Below are 20,307 nucleotides of genomic sequence, written 5' to 3'. Positions count from 1 at the left end.
TTTATTCACTTCGTGTCATTCACTTTGTTTTATTCACTTCGTGTCATTCACTTTGTTTTATTCACTTCGTGTCATTCACTTTATTTTATTCACTTTGTGTCATTAACTTTGTTTTATTCACTTCGTGTCAATCACTTTATTTTATTCACTTCGTGTCATTCACTTTGTTTTATTCATTTCGTGTCATTCACTTTGTTTTATTCACCTTGTTTTATTCACTTCGTGTCATTCACTTTGTTTTATTCACTTTGTGTCATTCACTTTGTTTTATTTACTTTGTGTCATTCACTTTGTGTCATTCATTTTGTTGTATTCACTTTGTGTCATTCACTTCGTGTCATTCACTTTGTGTTATTCACTTTGTGTCATTTACTTTGTGTCATTCACTTTGTTTTATTCACTTTGTGTCATTCACTTTGTTTTATTCACTTTGTGTCATTCATTTTGTTTTATTCACTTTGTGTCATTCACTTTGTGTCATTCATTTTGTTTTATTCACTTTGTGTCATTCACTTTGTGTCATTCATTTTGTTTTATTCACTTTGTGTCATTCACTTTGTTTTATTCACTTTGTGTCATTCACTTTGTGTCATTCATTTTGTTTTATTCATTTTGTGTCATTCACTTTGTGTCATTCATTTTGTGTTTTTCACTTTGTGTCATTCACTTTGTGTCATTCACTTTGTGTCATTTATTTTGTTTTATTCACTTTGTGTCATTCATTTTGTTTTATTCACTTTGTTTTATTCACTTTGTGTCATTCACTTCGTGTTATTCACTTAACCCTAACCCCCTAGGGACCATTGAAATCCTGCATAACCTTGTTGGGTTCAGCACCGTTAGGGTTAAGTACCGTTACAATACTGCACCACAAGAATTTTTGGTTTCAGAGAATTGAACAATGATCAAACAAAATATTCACTGTACAAAAACTTGGGGTTTATGTAAAAGGTGCCTGCATGCACGTACATGTAAATGCAAGTAAACAGCACATGAACATGAAGGTCAGATTGCTTCATGTACATGTAATTGGAAAACAGTCCATGGAACATGGCTATTAACTTTGAATACAGAGGATGAAACAGATTATTTTCTTCATATTTTTTTTATTCCTGTATTAAGTGCAAAGAACGACATTACAGTCAGACATCAGCGATTTTACTACCACTTCTGGTATTTGTGATCAGAAGATGTTGAAGTCAGACAAAACGTCTGAAGGAAATGGGAAGGTATCGGCTAAAAAGCCAAAGGCAAATCTAGCGTTAATATTTTCACTCTTGTTTCTGTGTGAAAGATATTATGCATGCAGGTGTAATTGTAATCATGTCTTCTTCAGTGACCTTGAAAGACCTACACGTAAGAGTACAGAGGACCAAAGTTTGACGTAATTTTTGAACCAGAAAGTGTAATGCAAACGAATGGAGAACGAGGTTCTTCTGGTTCTTGCGCTGATGCCTTTTACACATAACCGTGCACGTGACGTACTCCCTTCCGTATTCTATACTAGTACATGTACACGTACATACATGTACCATAACATGTATACGTCCATTCAAAAGCTAGCAATGGCAGAAAGATACCGACTGAGGCAGTACATTTTGTCCGACGACTTTTTTCATCCAAGTGGATGACGTTCTGTGCATGACAGCTCATCCGACCTTAACAAACAGCACAAAATATGGAAGGCCCGACGATCCAATCCAAGCAGAATCTTTCTCAAAAGCAAAACGATCAACAGCAGGTGTACACATACATTGTACATACACATCTATCCCGCCCTCCCCCAGTATGAAGTTTGGCTAGCATTTGAACCCTTCATGTTTTACTTTGATTTAAAAAAAATTGGGTTGTCCAAGTTGCTAGGGTTTCATGCTCTTCCATGCATTTCTGTATAATAAAGCAAGGTGTCCAGAATGGCCCACAAGGTATCCAAAAGATGTCCAGATGCCCCCCACGGGGAAAACAACACAATGCCCCACCCCCTCTCCATCTTCTTCCCCACTCCGTCCCCATCAATGAATACTTACAAGTCCTGCTCGTCTTCAGTGATGAACTGCTCTAATTGGTCAAAGTCTAGCTCTTCTGGAGACTCGATGGCTGTGCAAAAATGGCAAAAAAAATAAGGAACAGACATTACATGCATAATTTACCATAAAGTAAGTCACTTTTTTCACAGCTAAAGGGATGATGTCCCCTCCTAAAACTCACGTCCAAAAATCTGGGACACTCCAGACAGTGCAGACATGAGAGTTTATATGCAAACTTCAAATGAAACTTTACATCCCAACTACAACTTGCGACTCTTGTAACTTCATGGCATGACGGCGCAGGGTTTATGTACATTTGACTGTAAAAAGATCCCTGATTTTTTTTTTCTGAAAAAGTTCCATATAAATGTACATGTACAGACACAAAATGTTAGCCTTACTACTACTAGGCCTAGTAACAGCCATTAGAAAGTGACAACATTGTCCTAACTTAAATTTACATGTACCTAAGAAAACTCTGAGTCTGAGACTTAGAAAGCACTTTTTCAGACCAGTCTCCCAGGTTTACATGTACAGTATATGCACAGGGGCATCAAGTTCAACTGTTGTCCGTATATGGAACTCTTTCCCTGTCTTTCCGCCCAAGGTCTACCACGGAGGAAGGAAAACATGGGTCAACCAAGCAACTTTTCCTACCTACAAGCATAACACATAAAAGTGATGTCATGTTTTAAGTGCACTTTGCTGTCAGGCTGTGCAATTTGAAAAATCAGTTTTCACACCTTTGCACTAATTGCAGGCACACAACCAACATGACCAACAACAATCCTCTGAACTATCGACTTAAATAAGGGAAAATATTTCGAGCTTTGGACGAGTTGATAACGTAACAGTAGACAGCTCGTGAGTCTACATGTATCAAAATATTTGTAGGCCTGCAACAAGTTACAATAATAGGCTTCTGTACAAATTCAACAATGCGTCACGCATGTTGAACACTGTCACTGTGCATGGAGGTATTCTACCTCCATGCACTGTGTCACTAGGCACTGTCAGTAGATGGATCGTCCGCCAAAAATGATCAAGCGGTATCACCAAACGTACTCACCAAAAAATCGTTGAAGTGCTTCATTTTCGTCCAACACATCCATGGATATTAACAACAAATGTTCAGTGTAGATTCCTGTTCGGTTATCGTTGACAAACACCACAGAGAGTTGGTGTACTGGATAGTGAAATCATTGCGATGATTTCTGAAACCGACTACCTGTTTCAGCCATTTTGGATTCTGCCTGTCCCCTAAGTTTTCCGACGACTCTTACATGTATTAATTTTTATCTCTACAGCTAAGCGTCAAAACCTTCCTCAAGAATATTTCTAAATGATATTTCCTGCCCTTGGGAAACACATTCGTCCTGTCTTTGTTCTAAGTGAGCCTTCATGGTGAACAGTCCAAACAAAGAGAATATTGTAAACTTCGTTGCCTTGTAATGTTTAAATACAACAGTCGTCAATCGACATTCTCCCTGAATGACGTCATTTTTTTAGCAAGCACCGTCGCAGGCTGGTGCGGTTCCTAATTCTGAATGCTGCAGCAATTTGGTTACACAGGAAACCCAGCACAGGAGCAGCATTGCCTTCGACGAAGCCTTTTTTCAACCCCCCCCTCCTTCCCGGAACCCAAGCCAAGTACGAAGTCTTTTTCCTCCATAACCCTTCCCTTTCAAGTTAGCTGCAAAGTTTCAACCCGATGGAACATGTACTTCAGGATATATACTACGCTGCGCAATAGCATTTTTTTTTTATTGCGCATCAACTAACTTTACGCGTGGAGTATAATTTAATATAACTGCACCGCTCAGATCAGAGCAGGAACAAAAGAGGGCGTGATTTGAAATGAATTGACGGTCATTTTTCCAATACTCGACTTCGTCTCCGTTGAGGCTTCGTGCAGGAAACCACCGAGTCCCTGAGTGTGGGCCTGAAGCGTTCAACTGAAATTAAAGTTCTGTATTGTTTGGCTCTTCTGCATTTTTATTGATCTTTTGTGGCACTATGAGACTTACTATTGCAATTTCTCCTCAAAATCAGGAAGTAAAAAGACCAGTTGAAGCCTGCGACGGAGCCCAAGTTGAGTATTGGAAAACGGCCTTAACGAGAACCGTTTTTTAACTGACCATGGGGGGAATGTGTCTTATTCCTCCACGAACTGACAAGGCTGCCCTGTTGAAATAAAACAGAATTACAACGGTTCCCACACCTATTATAAACAAGCTTCAAAATGAAACCGTTCTTGTTCGATCGAAAGTTAGGTTTGGCTCTTTGGATCCAATCGAGCTTCGAAATGAAACGAGTAAACAATATCAAACAATTGTCGGCCGTCTTAGGGAGGTGGGCCCTTCGAACTCTGAACTCTGTCAGACTTGTACATAATACGCTCAACAAACAACTACTGACATCGCGGTTGTTGCATTCAACGTAACGCAACAATAATAGCAGTATTAAGTTTGTTGGATGAAGAGCGGTAGGTTCACATTAAGCGACAGGTTTTGTGGCATTTGGAGGACCCTGCTGGAGTCGCAGGTTTACCGATCAGGAGAAAGTAAGTGCGTAAAACCGCAGCGTGCTTGGATGATCGTGTACACGATATTTCTCGCGAAATACATGTAGGACCCTCTAATCACGTCGACCTCAGACGTGCACTGTCTGAGCTGTTGAGATATGAATGGCTGATAAAGACATGCCTTCCAGATTGTGGCCCACAGAACAATTTTTAAGTATCAGATTCACATTGTACGGGATAATAATGTGCATTATTGGAAATAATTTCTTTACGGTAAACTTCAAGTGCTTGTCCGAGTCTGCATTCAAGTTTTCAGATATCCCCAAAGGCTTTGCAATAATTAACGCTGTAAGGGTTCCCCGATACAAGGGTTTAGCAGTCCTGATCCAAACTTAAAGGTTTCAAATCAGTCTGAACACATATTTCAAGCCAACATCATCGCATATGATGTTATTTTCGGGATATTTTAACGTTGCATGACCCAGTCATTAATGCTACCCCGGTTTAGGAGCATGCTTAAAAATTCTGTTACATTAAACCCTGAAAATAAGCCGTTTTATACATCCAGTTGTAAAAATTTGTGCCGGAAATGGGGGAGGATGGAAATCGTGAGGGAATGATTTGCCCGGCCTAATAACTGTACTCCTTTCAAACAAGAGAAATACTCCTGAGACGAGAAATTGTGTAAACATGTTTGGAGGTTTGGTCATTAAATAAAGACAGAAATAGTTACCCCTACATGAAAAGCTTGCGTCTCGGTCTTCTCCGGCCGTTTCTTGACTCGGCAAAATTGTTGAAGATATTTACAAAAATAAATACTAAGGAAATGCGGCCTTCTGCGGGGATGTTCACCGTAAGGAGCAAACACTGCCAAGCCGGATCCTACCCCCACATCCAGACACAAGAAGAGCAAAATAAAATGGCCCTGGTTGATTTCAGTAGTGGACCAGTGACTTCTTGAAGCTCTGCTGCCCAGCGAAGGAGTGAGTGACACGCTGCAAGCGCTGAAGCTTTTTTATATTGCTTTACTCAATGGAACGCCCTGCCCTGTCCATTGAATTTAATTATAAAGGCTGTAGATCTGGACATTAATGGGATTATCAGGGCAGGAGTGTAGAAAGCTGTTCCTAAATTCACTACACATGGAAGAACTAAAATACTTGTGTTTGTCTTTTGTGCATGGCAAACTATTAATTCTTTGACTGGTTCCCCTCGGGCTTAGCATATCACTATTATAGAGATGGAAGCGAAACGGTTGGTAACCATGACGAGAGATGACACTGCTCGCTGGTACCGGGTAGGTATGGACAGCGGGTATGAAGGCACCTATCCCTACGTCTGGTTGAGGGACAACTGTCGCTGTTCCGAATGCCTGCATGCCTCGTCCTTTCAACGACTGTTTCTGATGGCCGACTTGGATCCAGAGGTTGTGCCTCTGTCCGAGGAACTCGTGGACGAGGGCGGCGTCTTGCGGATCACCTGGCCCGACCAGCACCGCAGCGACTTCGACGCCGCCTGGCTGAACCGCCAGCGGTTCTCAGGATCTGACGACGGGAGCACGGTGAACAGTCCGGAGCTGGAGATGTGGGGAGCCGAGCTAAACGGCAACATCCCGACATTCGACTTCCAGAAAGTTCTCCAAGAGGACCGGGAGCTGTACAACTGGCTGAGTGTCTTGAACACCAAAGGCTTGGCCTTGGTGAAAGGCGCTCCAACTGAAAAAGGAGCTGTTGGCCAGCTGGCGGGTAGGGTTGCTTACTTGAAGCCCACCGCTAATGGGTAAGTGCGAAATGTTTACTTGATACTTTACAGATCCTGGCTTTTGCACAGAGGTGGCTGTAAAAATCATTTTTGAGTAAAACAAAAATACACATTCACTTTGAAATGCAACAAACCAATTTCTCGTTGTCTTTACAGTCACTGGTATAACCTGAAGAGCCCAGCACTTGGGGATTAAGGATGCCAGATGTTCCACAACCTACAGCGCATTCGCAGAAATTAACCAAACGACAAACTAAATTAACCCTGCTTTTTTGCCGGTGTCATGCAGTTTTCAAAGTTATGTAATCACAGCGACTGTATTTATTCCAGGGTCCAATTTCAAGTCTTCAGCAAGAGGAACACCTGCAACCTCGCCTATTCGACTTTGGGATTGCCTCTTCACGGTGATATGCCGTATCGGTATTACACTCCGGGGGTAAGTAATTCCGATATCATCTATGTACGGGCGTACCGGTAGATCATAATAGTGCGCCACCAAGAGTTTGCAACGCGTTGGCCCATCACAATGCGCGAAATCTGTCGACCCAGTGCGCGTTTGGAAAGGGTCGATAGATTTCGCGCGTTGTGATCGGCTAGCACGTCGCAGTAAATCACCCGTATTGCACAGGTACTGTGAATCGGGGGCCTCCCATTAGACACACCCAGCGGCCTTACAATTAGATATACATGTGGAGAATGTTGGTGATGAAAACTTTCCTTCGCCCTCCATACCCCGTAGATCCAGATGCTTCACTGCATCAAGAAAACCAGCGACGTTGAAGGTGGAGAGAATCACTTCGTGGACGGCTTCCACGTGGCGGAGCAGGTCCGTAAGGAGCGTCCCGAGGCCTTCCAGCTGCTGAGCACGCGAGACATCGACTACCGGGCGGCAGGGACTGACTACGTTCTAGGATTCCACCTTCAAACTTGCCTACCTGTCATACAGTATGTCCGTTTTGAAGTAATTCTTGCCTTGAAACAAACCGTGATTTTTGGGAGATAGCCAAACTCCCAAGGACACCCATGCCATGAGTCGATTGAGGATCAAAGGATTTGTGTATGAAATTGGCCAGGACGTGTCACGCCATCCTTTGTTCATCTACCATAATTATCAAGATCTCTATGTAGTGAAACAAAAAGGAAAGCTTGTTTTTGCCTTGAAACAGCAAACTGATTCAATTATGCAGGTGTGACAAAAACGGTCGGGTGAAGCAGATCAACTACAACAATCCCGTGAGGGCGCCCCACATGTCCCTTCCGGTGGCTCAGATCACCGAAACCTACCGAGCCTTGAAGTTGTTCCATAACATGATGTATCGCCCTGAAAATCTGGTGTACCATCAACTGGCCCCAGGTGTGTGTTGAACACGAAACCGTGTTTCATCTTGACCTCGGTGTCTTATCTTGACGTTTTAAAATCTAAATCGTGGTTGGGCACCGCCTGAGGCTCTGACAGCAGTATTATTTTTAACCAAAGGAAAACTGTGATTCATTCTGAGGGTACGAAGCAGACACGTGAATCAAGGAGAAATTTCAACACAGAGCATGTTTCACGGCAAATAATAAAATAGCGCCAAACCACACGGATGCTCTTTGCGTGTGCCAGAGCTGATCTTCATACCAAATGTGAGAGGCATATATATTGCAGTTGGCTTATCTGACTTGGGGTAATAAAGCCCAATCACAAAATGGGAGCAATCTTCTTGCCAAGCTCTTCGCGAAAATGCGAAGCCTTTTTGACACTGTTCCCCACATTTCCTGTGTTGACTGCCAAAGTATCAACTATAAATCCTATAAATCAATTATAAATCCTGTAAAGTTTTTGAGGTATGGAAGACCCTCTCAGCCTAGAGAAAGTATGTTTTTCACTCTTTTAGGTCACGTTGTCCCTAGTCGATATACATGTAACTCTGTGTCAAACTTGAGAAAAACTCAAAGACCATTGATATAATCTTGTTAAAAGGGAAATACCGCAGTGGTACCCCTGCTAAAATACAATTCTTGTCGGCATTGTGCTCTCTTACTTTCAGGTGAAATAGTCACCTTCAGCAATATTCGCACGCTTCACGCCCGCAGTGCCTACACCATCACAGGCGATGGGGGCCGCCATCTTGAAGGCGGCTACCTCGACTGGGACGAGACCTTGTCGCGTCTGCGCGTTCTGAGGGCAAGTCTCTTCGGTGACGTTCTTCTCTGAACTCAACCAGCGGCACTTCACGCTGGATGAAAAGCTGGATTTTTTTTGGGGGGGGGAAGCGAGAGGCGGGGGAGTATGGTGAAATGTCATTAAAAGTCAAATATCCACTGAATCTCCGATGCAAGTAATTTTTCTCTGTTTGGGCTCTAGGGCAATAGTCCACCTACTTTGATACACAAACTAATGTAATTGTTTTCCTAAATGTTAAGATGTTCAGCTGATCTCCAAAAAGACAAAACTTCTTACCTTTATGGGAATCGAAGCACACTGTACCTCATTTGATAATATGTCACAAAGTTTTGTGGTTGTTTTTATATTGTTTTGTTTTGTTTTTTGGTTGTTTTGGTTTTTTTTGGACTTGTACATGTCTAGGTCTGGTTGCATCGCTGGTCCTAGTCACGTTTTTGTTGTTTTAAAATTGAGTGGTTCCAGTCACAAGAAAGGTTAAAGGTCTACCTTCTGGCGGGAAATTTTGAATAGCTTTTTAATCCCAAGGGTCATCTGGGAGCTTTGTGTTTGAGCTTATGTTTTGATGAGGAGTGGCAGAGTGCTTGATATCTGCATTACTGATCGCCGCACAAAATATAGTTTGCCAGATATCGATTTAGGTATTGCTTGGATGGTGGAATTCTAAGCTTTATCGCCAACTGATTTTGTGTGATTTTGCTGATTTGAGAGATCTTAACTCTCAAATCATTTTTCTGCTTGTGAGGGGCACACGAAAAGATCGTACTGTTTATCGGAGGAGAGGGACGTCTTCGTGACTGTGAGTATACTTGATGTAATTGTTTCTATTTCTGCATTTTACCTGTTTTTATAAATGAATATTGGGCATCATCCATTCGAGTGATACTGTGCTGGATATGACTTTGACGAATATTGAGGGAAGATTTGTGAATTAAATGCAACAGATGATCTAGATCGAGATCTTTTGTTTTCCACTGATGTAATATTTCAACTGTTTTGTTGCAAAAAAGAAACAAAACCACATTATTGCAGTGGTAGAGTAGGTCAATATTTGGGCGAAACCATGATATGTATATGGATACTGAGACGTAACGTCATGTTCCTCTTTTAACCCTAACTCCCTAGGGTGTGTTCAAAATCACATTAAAATTGGAGGATTCAGCTGTTAGGGTTAAAGAACCCTGGAAATGATTTTTCTTGTAGCCTACTAGATATGTAGTGAAGCAAGTCTTTGGCTCAGTTAACATTAATGACCAGCTAGTTCATGGGCTGAGGCCACAGATCTCCCCGCGGAGGTCATCCCAACAGGCTTTAGTAAGAGTGCCACTTAGTCCGACTATGGACTCCTTCCTGTGAGGCCTCGTCTGTGGGCCAACGCGGTCATGGACAGTTGTGGAACAGATGGCTGAAAGGATACCAACGGATGATAGTAAAGTTAGTTTGACAAACCTATAGGAATGTCCAATGCCGAGAAGAAAATCAGACATTCGCTGTACAAACCAATAGGAATACCCAAGATCAAACTAACTTAACTGTTGTTAGCGGCAGCTGTTTCCTGCAAGTTTAGGACTCAGCGAACGTTTGTGAAGTTGGCTGTACCTATTACGGACAAACGTTCCAAGAAGGGAACTCTTTACACGTGTCTGGCCAGACCTTTGAATGTGCAGTGGATTTTGTTCGTTCTTTTCGTAAATAACATCAGAATTAATCCCATACTATACGTTTTTATCTAGGAACCTTGATGGTTCTAACAGAGTAATAATTAACGTACGGTTAGAATTAAGACATTCGGATAACGGGTTGTGCTGGGTTAATGTTGAATGTCCATTTTACTCGCTGATTTGTCAGTTCAGAGTTTATTCCTTTCTTCCAATAGTTGATTTTGTGACCGCTGTTTGTGTGTCATTAACCCATATAGGAAGTGCTGTTTATAATGACTATAATTTTTACTTGGCCAGTATCAAATATCTTCGTATCATGTTGTCAGTTCCTGATTGAATTATCTGTTTTCTTGTTTTCACTTGCGCTTTCAAAACAACGCAAGCTTTCCCCCGTAAATTCGTTTCTATCCGGGTCACTCTGGCATGGGTACCAGTGCTTAATCGGTGGTGGTGACCAGCATCAATTACGCGAGGCATGTTAGGCCTTCCCCTATTTACTCTCCACTGGTAAGCCCCGGGCCAGACGCGGCCATACCCGCAGCTTGCTAAGTAGCAACAACTAGTGAGTATAACGTGTGCAATGTGTCAACCAAGCAGATTTCAGTGGGAATAAAATATTATTGTCAAAGTGCAGATGTGCACGAAATACATTTAAAGCAAGATATGGGACGGAGAGAACCCCCTCCCCAGTTGTGTTGGTCATTGTTTGATCGGAATCTCAGGAATTCTTTACAGACTTCTAGGGGGGGTATGTTAAGTAACAATTGTCTAGAGTGTGTATAGGGATTGGACAGGTAAGGGGGGTACCCCTTCGTCCCACGTCTTGCCTGGTATTACGAAATAAGTCTTCACTGCTCAGGCCAAGCATTAATTTGAAGTTTCAGGTGATGCCTTATGGAGGTGTCTTTTACTGAGCATAAACAAATGAATAAATTTTATAGTTTACAAGTAACTGCAAACAATAAAATATAACTGCAAAATTATTTTTTTAAAACAGAATTTTGCATAGATCACAGAACAATTTATGATGGTAGACGCCAATTGAATTTATCTAAAAGTATGCATTTCTTTTTTATTTGTATATATTTATGAGCAGCACCTTTATCCATGTGATTTCTTGAAAGCTGTTAGAATTAATGTAGGTAATTCTTTACACTTGTAGATGGAAATCGGAAGTGTTACAATCGGTGTATTATTTTCAAATTTCACGCATGATTAATCTTTTCAGCAGCGGAGTGTGGTGAAAATAAAACAAGGTTTTTGAAGAATTGTCACTTTTAAAACTGGCAGATGACACACGGAAGACCTTTTTGTCTCGTGAAAATTTCCCAGGATTTCGTAGTCAAAGAGTGAGTGGAACCTCAGCTGCGTGAATTTAATTTTTTTTTTTTTGCACGCGTTTCGTCTCAATGGGTCTGGAATTCGTCAGTGCGCATGCTCAGACAATAAAGATGGCTTATAGGGGTGCACCACTACAAATAAATTCCCATAGACAGCAGTGATAAATCCCCATACTTCACAAACATTTTAAAAATACAACTCTCACAGGTGTTCAGGCTGCACAGAAAAATGATGTTCCACATGTCCTCTTTTATTTTCCTTTCAATTTTCGGGGGGTTGACCAATGAATTTTTGAGAAATTTTCACCAGAAGCAGACCACCCCTAAAATGCAGAAAATGTCCCTGTCCAGAAAAGCAGCCATTTTGAAAAATCCTCCCTCAGCAAAATGGCTCAAATAGTGCCACTTTCATACCCGATTGCATCCAAATTGCTCAGAATTGGAAGCCCCGAGTCCGGCCCAGAGGTCCAGTCTCATATTTCTTGAATTCCTCAGTTCCATGGCTCTCATCAGGACCCTCTAATATAGAATATTTTGAGTGTATAACTTTTATTAATGAGCTCGGCGGACATATTTCTGGCCTAATTACCAGGGTGCACCCTTAGCAGTTCAAGCCTGATACACTCACACCACAGAGGACTCGGATACCGTGACGCATCCCCTCTATAAGGGATTAGCACAAAAAAAGAGTGACCTGCGTGATTTTTCTTTGGTTCCTGATGGGAGGTCGACGGTAAACGTCGCTTTTTTCGGATTGTACTTTGATCATGACCATACATTAAGTTTACTCTTACACATGAGTTGTACAATGGACTATAATTTATTTATCTACTGGGTTTTATTTATTTGGTAAGGAGATAAGCATGGGGTACATTTATTGTAAAGTGTGATAGCCCAGAAATTGTATAGTCACGCGACGAAGCCCCAGGAAAACCTTTCCCTTGTTATCCACCGCTCAGTCGATGTTTGCCTACTGGGGGTTTGCAAAGTACGGTATAGCTATAGCCTTCAGTTCAAACGCGGATGATTAATTCACACAATGTTGAAAACATCTCTCAGAGCTATCCACAATGACAATTTTTTTCTCGAGAACACGCTGCACAGACCAGGACAAGTCTATCCTATTTGACGATCTGTGCACAGGGGGACGTGCCCGACAAGTGGAGTTCGTCACGGTATCAGCAATGGTCCAACAATATGGGGTCAGGTCAACTCGGACACAAACCAACTCGGACTCATGCCAACTCGGACCCAGGACCAACTCGGACCCACGCCAACTCGGACCCACGACCAACTCGGACCCACGCCAACTCTGACCCACGCCAACTCTGACCCACGCCATTTCGGACCCACCTCGAGTCAACTCGGACCCATTGAGTCTTATGGTTGTATTATACCAAATACGCGCCCGTAGACCGAAATAGCGCCGACTCTTGAACCTTGCGAAGAGGTTGGCCTTCATTTTTTTCGCTAGAATTTCAAGATTATAGCCAGATAGATTACTTTGCGTTTCACTCCAATTTTATGAACTTTTTTATTCGCCTTTTCCCGAAGATACCCCCCTAATAGTAGTAAAACTATGCGCCGATGTGAATGTAGCCGCCTGCCTCTATCCAAAATAGGCCCGCATTGTACTGTCAATCACACTCCAAAAGCTGCTCCCATTGGTTGTCCCAAGCTCCCACTCCCCGATCATAGGGTTTCAAGAATGGAAGGTGACAAAATCAGTGTTTGTGGTTAATCACACCGGTACCTCGGAAGCTAATACCTGATTAAGATTCCAGATTACAAGCGGCAAATAAGACATCAAAGGAAATGTGCCTCCATAAAAATACGACGCTCGTCGGTTACTCGTCACTTGTTCCAAGACATCACTGATATCAAATCTAGTCCTGTACGGCTTTTAACCACCCGCCTGTTCAAACTCGAAAACGGAGAAATTCTGGGAAGCCTGTGCCACTGTTTCCCTGCATAACGTGTAGAGAGGACGTTAAAATCTCGGCAGCATGCAGTGCAAACGTGTCATTTACCAAATGCTAAAATGTAAAAGTGGACAAAATAAAAATTTTCAACAAGTTAATCATGCTCCTGGCGTTGGGTCAGGCTGAGTTGACTCAGGGTGGGTCCGAGTTGGTCGTGGGGCCGAGTTGGTTGTGGGTCCGAGTTGGTCGTGGGTGCAGTCCACTAATTCAAGCAATAATTTCCGCCAGGCTCATTAGCATTAAAAGTCCCCCCCCCACAGTATCTTTCGAAAAAGGGGATTGTTTGGCCCCCAAAATGGTGAGATTGTGTAAATCTTTGCCAGGATCGAAACCCTGGTTCTTTGGGCTTCCATCTGAGGGCGGAAGAGATAAAAAATACGGTTGACAAATGTTCCCAAAGGACCGAGAAAGTATAGAGGGTTGCCATTTGAAAAATGGCTGCGTGCTGACTTGGGAACTTCGACTTTTGGGGGGGTTGGTATTGTTTTGGGTGAATAATTAAAAATGTAATTGGTTAACCCCCCCCGAAAATTGAAAAGAAACTGAAAGATTAATGACTGAATAATAATTAAATTTTTGTGTGAGACACCTCAGGGATGTTGGCTTGCATGTTATTGAGCTCTGAAGAATGGTGATTTTACACTGTTTTCAATGGGGCGGGAATTAGTGGACTGTACCCTCGTGGGTCCGGGTTAGTATTGGAGCCGAGTTGACATGGGTCCGAGTGGGTCGTGAGTCCGAGTTGGAATGGGTCGGAGTTGGTTTGGGTCAGTGCAAGTTGACTCGAAACCAACAATATTGGCCACGCATATGAGCCCAGGCTATCGTGTAGAGTGACTCGACGGCAGTAAGTTGCGGGTGGTGTACGCGTGACGGTAGTGAAAAACTGTAGGCTTCCGCTGTTAAAAAGGTACGGTACTGTTAGATTGTTTACACAGAGATCATAGTCGTGTCAAGGAAGGCTTAATTATTTGATGGGATTAACTGAAGTTGTTTAATTTGAGCTACTGGTAAATGTGATGTGGGGCACCTGTTGTGGACAGTGAAGCGTACGTACTGTACATGTATTGTACATGTACGTGTATGCACCATCCGCTGTATGTGTGTACGGGGTGAGGAGGGGCCGAGAACAATCATAGTGCATGTGCCTCTTCCATTCATAAAAAGGGATCTGCAAAATCGTAACAAATACTAAATTCCGTCTCAAATTGCACTGTACCACGGGAAAATCCCTAAAATCGTCGGCTAAATGGGTTGGTATCGGTTGTAAAAACAGAAGGTTTATAAAAAAAAATTAACGTAGCAGCATAAAGCGCAACTACATGTACAGTGGAACGTCGCTATACCGAACACCGCTGTACCGAACATTTAGCCTGGACCCCGTCGTGTTCGTTATAGCGGCGTTCCATTGTAGCCTACTTGCGCCTTGGCTACACGAGGTGGAATCACTCTGGCATGAGGTATACCCAGAGAAATGAGACCGAGGGGTACCCCCCAACATGTCCAATCCCTATACACATTCCAGACTATTGTTACTTAACACATCCCCCCAAGATGTCTGAAAGGAATTCCCCAGATTCCTGCGAGACAATGACCAACACAAAGCAGGGGGGTTATCTCCGTCTCATACCTTGCTGCATATGGCATGAGGACTACACAATATAGTGGCGTTTGTGTCCTTCCTCCATGGTACTTGATATAGACCTTTTTCCTGTGATGTCCTGTGTTGTTGTTGAGAATTCGGACTGAGGGCAAGCAAGCGTGACACCACAGACGCTTTGCTTGACAATGCTTTAATTGAAATCTCTAATGAGTGCGCAGTAAGCCAACCGTCATCGTTTGCCGATTCTAGAGGAGAATTTCTACTTTGGCTCGAAAATCTTGCATCGAACCTACTCGCAAACACTTGTATCGATTCCACTCACTGTGTAGTCGCCTCTCCAGTAACACTTCTGACATCCATGATGAAACACAATCAATTTTGTGGAAACGCTTTTTAACATTTCTTTTTGTTATTCACGAGACGTACATGTATCATTACCGACCAATCTTTAATCTGTAGTCGTTTTGCAATATAACTGGTCAAAAGTTTTGCGGTGTAATACCAGGTTTTTGCCTCAGAATGCATCATTTGATATACGTATTAAGCAAAAACTCGTACCCATCAAACTGATCGCACGTTAATGGGTTTATAGACGCACTAAGAGAGACGTTTATTAAAACGGGCCGATAATCCTCAACACCTTCAGCCCTGTTCCTTTCACATTAAATAGCCATGGTTCATGTTGACAAGGTCAAAAGTAAACGCACTTCTGGACTAGATTGGTGATAAACATCTAACTACACCGACCTTCGTATATTTTATTGAAATTCCTATCACCGGGGTAAGTGTTTAGCACACGAATAGCATTGTACCGTCAAAACTAATCATGTGACTCAGGTGTGGGCTGGAAGGAGATTTCATGCTCAGACCGTTCCACCTTAATCCGTAACAGAGATGGAGGAGAATCCACGGCTGAAGAGCGTAACGAGGGATGAAGCTGCTCGCTGGTACCGGGTGGCTATGGACAGCGGGTACGAAGGCACCTATCCCTACGTCTGGTTGAGAGACAACTGTCGCTGTTCCAAATGCTCCAATCCCTCAATCGTACAGCGAACATTCAAAATGGCTGACTTGGATCCCGAGGTGCAGCCGGAATCCGAGACGATCGTAGACGACGGGAAAGTCTTGCGGATCATCTGGCCCAACCAGCACTGCAGCGACTTCGACGCCGCCTGGTTGAACAGCCAGCGGTTCTCCGGTAACGAAAGGGACACGGTGGCCCGTCCGATCAGACAGTCGTGGGGAGCGGAATTGAACGGCAAGATCCCGACCTTCGACTTCCAGAAACTTCTCCAAGATGACCGGGAGTTGTACAACTGGCTGCACGTCTTGAACACCAAGGGCCTGGCCGTGGTGAATGGGGCACCGACCAAGGAGGGAAGTATGCGCCAACTGGCTGACCGGATTGCTTACTTGAAACCAACCTTGTATGGGTAAGGTCACAAACCCTTTTTATACATTTGTTCAATCCCGCGGGTGTGAAGGGAAAAAAAGGAATCTCTCTTGATTCAGGGCCCGCTTGCTCATAAGAATAAACAGATAGAGATCTGGCTCTAAATATTTGGGTTTCATTTTGTGACTGAATTTTCATTCTTTTCTTCAGGGATCTTTGGCAAGTTCAGAGCAGGCCCAATCCTTCTCGTGTGGTGTACACACCGGGCGCCCTACCGCTGCACACTGACCAAGTGTACCTAACTATCATGCCAGGAGTATGTATTAGCAGTTGTTTCTTTCAGAAAATCGTTGTAATTTTTGTAGAGGTCCCTTTGTCAACTTTTACGAGCAAAAGATACTGAATACATATGCTTTTTGGCCGCAAAACATTGGTGCAACATTTTGGTAACCATAGTGTGCTGATTATAGACGTTATTGTCTAACACCTTGACTCAAAACATTCGTCGATAGTGGCTTGGTATTAAACACATTTGGTTTCAATTTATGATGCGGCAGATTCAAATGCTCCATTGCATTCAACGAACCAATGTTGACGGTGCTGAAAATCAGTTTGTGGACGGCCTCCGTGCTGTTGAACAGGTGAAAAATGAGTCTCCCAAGGCGTACGAGCTGCTGACGACTCGAGAGTTAGACTACGAAACAAACGGTTGTGACCGTTTCAAGGCTTTTCATGTGAAAAACACCGCGCCAACCATACTGTAAGTATATAAAGAACAACGCCGGATGATTGTTACCAAAAACGGCGTAATTGCTGACGCCCATATGGAAAGGCGCCTTTACAAAAGTGCAAGTACTTGACGTATGTATACGTGGAAACTGTAACGTATACGTATGTGAAACTATCCATCGCACACGTGCAAAATATTGTTATATCCGCGGTGGTAATAGTTTTCCGTTGATTTAACGTGGTTTTGAGAAAATCATGTCGTACTGTTGGTTTAAAACCATCATGGTGCTATTGTCATTGCTGCAGACTGGACAGACACGGCGAGTTCCATACTCTCTTCTATGACAATTGCTTCCGAGCAGCGTCCATGTCCCGAGTTCCCGTCGGGGAAGTCACTGAAATGTACAGAGCCCTGAGGCTGCTCCATGACGTCATGTATAGACCGGAAAATCTGGTGCACTACGAGCTGGCTGAAGGTCAGTACGCGTTCCGTACACGATTACTCCCTCAACAGTGACGAATACAGAGGCTGGCGCGACCACCCATTGCCATTATGCGCCGTCTCATTACCTACAGCCCTGAGGAACATGCTTTCTTCTGATTTGTGTCAATTAGGAGTCGTGCATATTGGTGTACTTCGATGGGGCGGTACGAAGAGCCGTGTACTTAAACTATGCCACTCCAAGTCACTGATTGTGGTGATTTTCCTAGTTCCTTTTTTCACGTCGGACTTTTCTGAAACTTGCAAACGAAAACTGTTGGTTAACTAGACCCTTTAATACTACACTTTAAAGTAAGTTGCATTGGAGGTCTCGTATTCATGGTGAAGTACACAGCGTGCTCAGTTGCTCAGAACGCTGTTGTATTTAAACTTCCTTCGCAGGGGAGATCGCCACGTTCGACAACCTCCGCGTCATGCACGCCCGCAGCGCCTTTACCATCACTGGCGGAGGAGGGCGCACTCTCGAAGGTGGTTACTTCGACTGGGACGAGGCTCGCTCGCGCATGCGTGTTCTTCAGAAGAGTCTCTCGCTGTAGTGAGCCGAGACGCCCGTGTGTAATTTTGGAAGTTGTCACCAACTTCACGGGCAGCTTCGCTGTGTATTTTTGGTCATAATTATCTTGAATGTCTTGAAAACAGTGATGAATATTCAGCAATCAAAGTATTCACTTTGGGATCCACATCAACAAAGCGTGACTGTGCTAATCTGATGATGTTTTGCTAAATTATCTCATAAGTTCACAAATTGCAAGAAATACGAAGTAAATAGTTTGGAAAGCAAACGCCTTTATATTGTTTCAAATAATTATTATGTTCGCTAGTATGTTGTGAACCAAGAAGAATCGAAACGCAAGAATATGAAAAAAATGTTATATTTACGTATGATGGATAGGGGAACCAAATGCAAGGTTTTATGTATCGCACTTTGATATACCCAAGCTGTTGAATTATCTACCTCGATCTTATCTGTAGCTCAAAGCTCACAATATGAAAGCTTGCTGTTTCAATATACGAATGGGCACATAAAGATTCGATGATCTGTCAGCTTGAAAGAAAAAAAATTGTCATTATGTGGCTTCAAAGTGCATTTGTGTTTGCTACGGTAAATAATAGCGGTGGAATACATCCCGCCGCGGACCTCATTCAGGACTAACATTCAGAAGAAGCTTTTTTCTTGCAGTGCATAGCTCAAATAACTTACAACTCCAAGTACCTGATAAGGTTTAATAATTACAGCAAGAGGCCAGTGGCATATAACCACCTTTTTGCAAAGGTCGCTATCTACAGAAGTTCAGATTGAAAGCTATTACGCTCCTAGGCAGGAATGTATAACTACGAAAAAGAAAAATAAACAACAATTTTGATGCACGCATATCATGTGTCACGTGACCGTTAATACCTCTAAAGCGCACTCTTGACGGCCAATATATGCCTGCAAAATTACAATGAGATTGGAAAGTAGGTTTATAGGCAGGGATCCATCAAGGGTCGCGCTGTGTTGATAACATAACCTGAAAATACCTGGCAGGTGAAATTTTCACGGTCCAATGTATCCGAAGAATTTTTTAGCAGATCGCTTTCAGTTTACATAAGAGGAATTAGTTCGGCACGAACAACATACTCCTGGTTGTATCAAAAATTCTGTGATGTCACTAGTCTTGGCCCAAGACGTCAGTGATCGATAGTTGTTTTAAATCTGTTGAAGAGTGCCCTCGCACAACTAGTTTTACTTACTCTCACTAGCTGGTGCACAGCCTAATTATGAGTCGTTAGGGTTCGCTATCGATCAAGCACTAACGTCGTGAGACAAAGACTACGGTGTCACCAAATCGTCGCACGGTCATCTGTGTTTGTAACTGAAACAAATACGAAGATCCGGTTGCAAATATTGAATTTCTTCATGTACAGAAAAAATTAACTTGATCATTTTGACCGCGGTGCAAAGCAATTAAATTCCCTGTGACAATCTAGAGATACACATAATTTTCAATGTCAAAACTTTCCGAGCAAGTCGGTTTTTTAGAAGTCGATACGGTTGATGCAGTTTCATATTTCGTTTGTTTATTTTGGAATGTCTATTTTATAAATGGAAAGCCTATCAAAAATAGAAGCCCGGCCTACTAGTGAAACGTTTTGGATCTTTAGCGGATCCCACAAGATGTGTACATGCTTATTATTTGTTCCAGTTGTCCCATGATTTTGGTCACCAATTAATTTCTAAGCCCTCTGTTTTCAGTTGAATGGTTTAATAATACTTTATTGGCCATAAACTATTGTTTCATCACTCGTCAGGCACCTGCGTTGATGGAAGTGTGATGATTGACGAAGCGAAACCTGAGGACCACCCTCAGCAATGTAAACTTAAAGAGTTGGCTAAGAGGAAGTGTGAATCGTGAATATAAACAGTGGCTTTTAATAATTAGAAGTTTACATATTAACATGCATGTAAAGGCAACAAGTAATTAATCTCTGCGTGTACCTCCTTGCGGTGTGAGGCTTCTCTGTGTGTAGTGCGTTAACTGTTAATTTGGGTCATTGCAAATTTCAAAGTTCGCTCCTGCGTTAAATTCACGCGTTAAAGGCCGGTTCGCAATTGGCTTGAAAGCGAACATAAATGCGAA

At 42.7% G+C, this 20,307-nt stretch overlaps 3 protein-coding genes across 6 annotated transcripts in view; 2 read left to right on the top strand and 1 right to left on the bottom strand.

Moving 5' to 3' along the window:
- Nucleotides 1-3,383, bottom strand: part of myrf (myelin regulatory factor) — a 32,619-nt gene extending 29,236 nt beyond the window's left edge. Inside the window, exons 1-2 of one of the 2 annotated variants that reach the window (XM_087130263.1) lie at nt 3,097-3,383; nt 2,028-2,097 (exon numbers count right to left, since the gene is read on the bottom strand). In XM_087130263.1, the coding sequence (XP_086986389.1) occupies nt 2,028-2,097; nt 3,097-3,139 (113 nt within the window). In that variant the 5' untranslated portion in view covers nt 3,140-3,383. The remainder of the gene's footprint in view (nt 1-2,027; nt 2,098-3,096) is intronic. The other variant, XM_087130264.1, reaches the window with a different exon arrangement.
- Nucleotides 3,384-3,950: 567 nt separating this feature from the next.
- LOC110974990 (gamma-butyrobetaine dioxygenase-like) lies at nt 3,951-11,420 on the top strand. 2 transcript variants are annotated; one of them, XM_022227006.2, is made up of 6 exons: nt 3,951-4,590; nt 5,774-6,330; nt 6,643-6,748; nt 7,052-7,257; nt 7,500-7,666; nt 8,343-11,420. In XM_022227006.2, the coding sequence occupies exons 2-6, from the start codon at nt 5,792-5,794 to the stop codon at nt 8,507-8,509; spliced, it is 1,185 nt and encodes a 394-aa protein (XP_022082698.2). In that variant the 5' UTR covers nt 3,951-4,590; nt 5,774-5,791; the 3' UTR covers nt 8,510-11,420. The 2 variants fall into 2 exon arrangements, with proteins under 2 accessions (XP_022082698.2, XP_022082697.2); XM_022227005.2 differs by having other exon boundaries at nt 3,951-6,330.
- A 2,793-nt stretch (nt 11,421-14,213) lies between these two features.
- LOC110975110 (gamma-butyrobetaine dioxygenase-like) lies at nt 14,214-19,058 on the top strand. 2 transcript variants are annotated; one of them, XM_022227258.2, is made up of 6 exons: nt 14,214-14,369; nt 15,955-16,495; nt 16,666-16,771; nt 17,013-17,215; nt 17,491-17,660; nt 18,068-19,058. In XM_022227258.2, exons 2-6 carry the CDS (start codon nt 15,957-15,959, stop codon nt 18,220-18,222), a joined length of 1,173 nt encoding a protein of 390 aa, XP_022082950.2. In that variant the 5' UTR covers nt 14,214-14,369; nt 15,955-15,956; the 3' UTR covers nt 18,223-19,058. The 2 variants fall into 2 exon arrangements, with proteins under 2 accessions (XP_022082950.2, XP_022082951.2); XM_022227259.2 differs by lacking the exon at nt 14,214-14,369 and having other exon boundaries at nt 15,850-16,495.
- The last annotated feature ends 1,249 nt before the right edge of the window (nt 19,059-20,307 follow it).

This window comes from Acanthaster planci, linkage group LG20 (assembly GCF_054643075.1).
Source record: "Acanthaster planci isolate LZ-2023a linkage group LG20, COTS_SCS, whole genome shotgun sequence".
NCBI lineage: Eukaryota > Metazoa > Echinodermata > Asteroidea > Valvatida > Acanthasteridae > Acanthaster > Acanthaster planci.
Note: the sequence above shows the minus strand (reverse complement) of the source record. Positions and strands in the feature narration are given on the sequence as shown.